Source organism: Solanum tuberosum, unplaced genomic scaffold (assembly GCF_000226075.1).
Source record: "Solanum tuberosum cultivar DM 1-3 516 R44 unplaced genomic scaffold, SolTub_3.0 scf00041, whole genome shotgun sequence".
In the NCBI taxonomy this organism is placed as follows: Eukaryota; Viridiplantae; Streptophyta; class Magnoliopsida; order Solanales; family Solanaceae; genus Solanum; species Solanum tuberosum.
The window spans coordinates 174,147-180,480 of record NW_006238965.1 but is presented as its reverse complement, the minus strand read 5'-3'; the positions used below and the strand labels follow the sequence as shown (position 1 = coordinate 180,480).

Here is a 6,334-nt window from a genome sequence, read left to right as displayed (position 1 = left end):
CCAGGAACTTGTTCAGAAATACCGTAATGAAAGGAACATAGGAGTTTGTCGCTAGGTATTTGACCAAATAGGATCGTCCAGTTCCTATAGAACCTATCACTAAAATACCCCTAGAGGGGGATAAGGCTAAGCAGAGCGAAAATGGTTTTTCATGAGATGAAAAATGAAAACTATTTTCCCCACACGAAATTTGTGAATAAGTGATTGTCTGTTAATGAGCAAAGAATATATGTCTTTCTGCTAAACAGGATGGATTGAACTCATAATTCAATAGATGTTTTTTTATGAATGTCAACTAAGTATCGTAAGTAAATTGCTCCCGATTTTTCAATCATTTAATAACCAGAGTCATTCTTTAATAAATGATAACTATGAGTCACACTCAGTAGAATTTGAATAATCCTATTTTCTATCGTTAAGGTGGAGAACTAAACCAAAAATTCTCTTTCTTCATCATCAATCTAATCATTATTCGCGACCCAAGATAGCCTATACAAAGGATCCAAAGTACCATAGGAAGACGAAACATATTGTCATAAAGTATAATTTTGTAAGAGACATGATTTTACAAAAGAATGTGAAAGTGAAATACAAATCTACGCATCAAATGTTAGCGGATCCCTTAACGAAACCCATAGCATGTGATGCTTATGAGAGACATGTGAAATCATTGGATTACGTAAATGTTGTCGTATTTATACTTTAATTTTCCCAAGAAATTTCATGTAAATTCACATTATTGAAGTTAACATTGGTTATGCATATTTTCTATTCTTGTTGATTTATATACATATATCATTTTTTTTAGTGTATATAAAATTTTGAGGATAAAAGTATGTCAAACAGATAAAAAGATTGACCTATTCGCGCATAGGCAATCGCCTCTATTGTCTAAGTGACAGGTAAAGATGAGACAGTTATAAACTACTCCCTCCGTCCTATTTTATGTGACACTTTTCGGATTTTGAGATTCAAACAAGTCTATCTTTGACCATAAGTTATTCATAGATCTTTTAAACATTTTGAATTATCAATTATTCCGACTTATAGTACTTTTTACGTAGTTTACAAATTTATAAATTTCAGTTCAAAAAAATTAAAGATTCCATACACAAATTTCTGGTCAAACTTAAACTGTTTGACTCTCGAAAAATGAAAAGTGCCACATAAATTGGGCGAGAGGGAGTAGTTATTATTAGGAGCGGTGATTTATAACAGAAAGCTGAGAGTTTATAATGATGATATCGTTTGTTAGTTTTGTTTAATCATATGTGATTAAAATGAGTTAGTCTATTTCTAATGCCAGATGTAAGTTCTAATGGAAAAATGATTAGTAGATTTGTGAACTCAAAGTTAGACATGGATTGTCTGAAATATCATCTGTACAATATTTGATTAATAAAAGACTTATGCTCCATGAAAAAGGAGTCAATAATGTGGTACATGTTTCATACGTATCATGTAAGCATATAGAGATCCATATGGTGATACAAGTTTAGTCTCTACTTGCTATCGTGTGAAACCTTGAAAATTATAAGTAATTTTTACATTGTACCCTCATAACTTTAATTAGTGTCTTGATATTCAATTTGATGTTTGCTATCTTAGTATATTGTGAACAGATCATGTTTGATTCGATCTGGCGGGATATTTCTAGAAAAGTATATCACGTTGAGATTAAGAGATTCATGATATGAGGAAGATCATTGGATATTATCACATTCATTGTGTTCATTAACGTCCTTTATGTTTGTCTATAAGAGACAAATACATAATGATGAACTCAAAAATAAGAAAAGAGATGATGAGAAATATGAATGTGAAAAATGATCTAGGGTACTACATACTATAATTTACTCTTAAGTTTCATTGATCCAGATGTTGTATATATATTCCTAAAAGATGTATAACAACGAAGCTCTCGAAGTATGTACTAATTACACGGTCTAATCGTAATATATGAAATTTACTTAATAGGACTGAGAATTGACCCACTATATGTGAGTGGGAGATAAAGGAAATTGGATCGAATCACCCATGTGGGTCTATCCGGATCCATGTGAGAAGAATATATATATATATATATGTTAACAATTTATAAAATGATTGGGTCAATAAAAAATATTTTTCAACGTTAAATTGATAAAATCTTATATAAAACTAATAATTTTAAAAAAAGATATTCGAAGAAATCATTTATAAAAAACATATCAAGTAATGCATCTTAAATTTTTTTTAAATTAAATGCATATGAAATTTGTTTATATTTTAGGAAATTTTACACAAATCTCATAGTATTAAGAGCTAATTACGTCCTATCCCTACTCTTTTCTAAATTACAAAAAATTCTTAAATTTTGTGGAATCATGGTACATTCCAAAACATCCCAATACATCGCGCACATCCCAGTTTCAGATACATTCCCCAATGTCGATACATCGCGTCTTGATTATTTCGGATACATCACTCAACGTCTCAATATATCACATACGTCTTGATACATCGCGTAAAGTGATGTATCCAATCGATACATCGCGTAAAGTGATGTATTCGAGAATTCGATACACCACATAAAGTGATGTATCTGACCGATATATCGCGTAAAGTGATGTATCCGAGAATAAGAGAGTGTAGAGATTTTTGTAATATTTTCAAGTATGAAATTTTAAAGGACTTGATAAAATAAATTATGTATTGAGATAATTTTTCCTACATTTTAGGCCTGATACATTAATCTGATGCGCGAGATACAATAATATAAGCACTGATACATTAATCTGATGCGCGTTATACAATAATATAAGCGCTGATACACTAATCTGATGCGCGAAAATGAGGGATTTCTGTAATTATAAACTTTTAAGGGATAAATTGTAATTTTATCTTAAAAGTATGTGATTTCTGTAAATTGCCCTAAAATAAATTATGTATTGAGATAATTTTTCCTACATTTTAGGCCTCTAATTTGAAATTCGATTTGGACCTTTAATTATGTTAAATCTCTCATGGTTAAAGGTGAAAATATATCTAGTCCGATGAAATAATTAAGAGGTGTATATATTGAAAAGTCAGAAAACAATATGAATCATGGGAAAAACAAATAATGCCAATTATAAGAGGAATACATTTTGACAAGGGAAGTCAAGTCGAAGTCCACTCAATTATTTTCAATTTTCACATGTACAATGTGTCAAAACTGAAACTACAAGTAGTTGTTGCCATGCAGATAAGACAAAGTAAATGAAATTATACAAGTTTTATATAAAGCATTTGTTAAAACACAATATATTTTATTTTAGTATATATATATGTGGTCAATCACAACTCACAGGTACCATCTCCTTTTTTTTCTTCTTTGTTGAAAATGGAAACCAAAACAGAAAATGACAACTCTCTTTCCTTACCCATGTTGGCTGATGACTGTGATAAAGCTGAGAAGGGAATTGGATCAGATAGACTTATTAGCAATGGCAAAACATCCTTTCTGAAAACAACTTTTCATGGACTCAATGCTCTATCAGGTTCTTTCTAATTCTTTGGGTCTTTGGTTTCTTCCCTTTTTTACACAAGTTTAAGAAAGCTTTTTTTTTAATCTTATTGTCTTAAAATAAAGATATGTCAAATGTATTAATATGTCATTTAATCTTGTGATCTTAAACATGTCATGTGGAAAATAGAAATTAAAAGAGTTATGAAAAAAGAAGAGTCATTTTTAAAAAAAAAACTAAAAAAGAAAATGCGGAGTTATGAAAAAAGAAGAGTCATTTTTAAAAAAAAAAAACTAAAAAAGAAAATGCGTCAAATAAATGAAACAGAGGGAATATAACATTTCCTTTGTTATAAGATCATATCATTGAAGATAAAATAAAATTTAAAAAATTGAAGCTTTTTTAGATATATGTAAGTGGCATTCCCTTGAAATTTATTGTTTCAATCTGTTTAACTTGATTTGGAATATGAGAATCAAACTAACATCATAAAATTTTCAATAGTTTTGAAATGAGACTAATCTTCCCCCACTATACTAAGCCCCCTGCACTATAATTAATGAACTTCAATTTTAGGTTCACAGGATTCTTTGAACAATCCGTCCTTATGTGGTACATTTGCATAACAAAAATAGAGTAGAAACATTAGTTTAGTTTTTTTGGTAGAGAATCAAATGTGAATTGTTATATATATTAGTTGATGAATTTTTTATTTCCTTAGGAGTTGGGATTTTGTCGACTCCATACGCATTATCATCAGGAGGGTGGTTAAGCATGATACTTCTTCTTCTAATTGCATGTGTAACTTTCTACACATCCTTATTAATAAAGAGATGTATGGATTTTGATCCAACTATTACAAGTTATCCCGACATTGGAGATCGTGCATTTGGAACAAGAGGAAGAATATTGGTTTCAGTTTTTATGAATCTAGAACTTTACATGGTTGCAACTGGTTTTCTAATTCTTTCAGGGGACAACTTGCATAATCTGTTACCAGATGTGAACTTTGAGTTTTGGGGACTCCAATTTGGTGGAAAACAAAGTTTTGTCTTGATTGTTGCTCTCCTCATATTGCCAACCGTATTGTTAAAGAACATGAGCATTCTTGCGTATGTATCAGCCTCTGCAGTATTAGCTACTCTCGTGATTATTGGTTTGATTTTCTGGGAAGCAACGTATGATGGCATTGGATTTCATAAAAGTGGAGTAGTTGTGAATTGGGGAGGAATCCCTACATCGTTTAGCTTATATGCCTTCTGTTATTGTGCCCATCCTGTTTTTCCAACTCTCTACACTTCAATGAAAAACCAAAACCAATTTTCTAAGGTAAATAAACTACGCATGCAAAATCACAAAATTTCATTATTACTATCACAAATAGTATTTGACTTTGATAGTTTCATTAATTCTTGCAGGTAATGCTTGTGTGTTTTGTGTTCTCTACCGTAACCTATGCATCAATAGCAATTATGGGATACTTAATGTTCGGCTCTGATCTGGAATCACAAATCACATTGAACCTTCAACCGGAAAAATTTAGCTCAAAATTGGCTATATACACAGCTTTGATCAATCCAATAGCCAAGTATGCATTAATGATGACACTAATTATTAACAGACTTGAGGAGCGTTTGCAGTCATATTGTGACAAAAAATCATTTAGCTACCTGAACAGGACTATATTAATGATAAGCAGTGTCACTGTGGCTCTAACTATACCCTTTTTTGGGTATCTCATGTCACTAGTTGGAGCATTTCTTAGTGTCACAACTTCAATTTTGGTACCATGTTTCTGCTACTTGAAGATTTTGGGCACTCATAAGAAACTTGGATATGAGCTAGTCATAATAGGATTTATAATTATAATGGGGATCATTGTCTTAGTTACCGGTACATACACATCCATGGAGGAAATAATACACCTCATGTAATTATGTATTTTACTGAAAAATATTTGTGTGTGTTCTATGGGTTTCAATAGTTGTTTAACTTGTTATGAAAACAAATTGCTACTGTTACTAAATCAAAAATGATCTTAAGCGGTAATTAATTAATAACAATAGCTTAATTGCCGCTAAATATGTATTTTAGCAATAATTAACACTTTTTATATATGTCTCTATAGCCTTTAGAGATATTGAATCTAATGACACTTAATTAATGCTAGTAAAAACTTTAGCACTCTTTATTAATGTGCATATTTATTGTCGCTAAAAGTTATTTTTATTATAGTATGTAATAATCAAAGTACTCTAGATGATTGAGTATGGAAACACATTTTTGGATAATTATTTTGTACTAGTAATATATCATGGAGTACAGGTGGAGTGTATATGTAAACAAAGAGATAAGTATAATGAAAAAAACGAATCCATGTGAGCTTGCCTAATGAACTATATTTGAATTGCTGCAATTCTTAATCAACGCTCTACCACTAGTTTACGCAAGTATCTATTCAGAATAAGATAAAATAATTATACATGAATTAATAATACATAGATTAATTGACTGAAAAAATCTAAAAGATTTAAATTTTTGCTGATATTAAAACATAGACAAAAGAAAAAATTCATTGTGAATATAATATCAAACTTACCTCTCTTATTTTAATTTCCTTATAATAGTTATTTTAAAGTGTTCATCAAGATAATACAATTAATTTATCCCTTTTAATATTTTACTTCTTTCAAAAGATATTTTTTAATATATTTTAAAAACTGCCTAATTCAATATCCATCACCAACATATTTATTTGTTCACGTTATGATTCACTCATAAAGTAAAAATATAAGGTGGTCAATCTATTTTTACAAGTTTAAGATTTAATAAATAAAGTTACCCAT

General features: G+C 30.0%; 1 protein-coding gene across 2 annotated transcripts; it reads left to right on the top strand.

The window, feature by feature from the left end:
• The first annotated feature begins 3,321 nt into the window (after nt 1-3,321).
• Nucleotides 3,322-5,502, top strand: LOC102589739 (vacuolar amino acid transporter 1-like). Of its 2 annotated transcripts, none has more exons than XM_006343090.2 (3): nt 3,322-3,521; nt 4,462-4,817; nt 4,907-5,502. In XM_006343090.2, the coding sequence occupies exons 1-3, from the start codon at nt 3,365-3,367 to the stop codon at nt 5,420-5,422; spliced, it is 1,029 nt and encodes a 342-aa protein (XP_006343152.1). In that variant the 5' UTR covers nt 3,322-3,364; the 3' UTR covers nt 5,423-5,502. The 2 variants fall into 2 exon arrangements, with proteins under 2 accessions (XP_006343152.1, XP_006343151.1); XM_006343089.2 differs by having other exon boundaries at nt 4,210-4,817.
• Nucleotides 5,503-6,334: the final 832 nt, after the last annotated feature.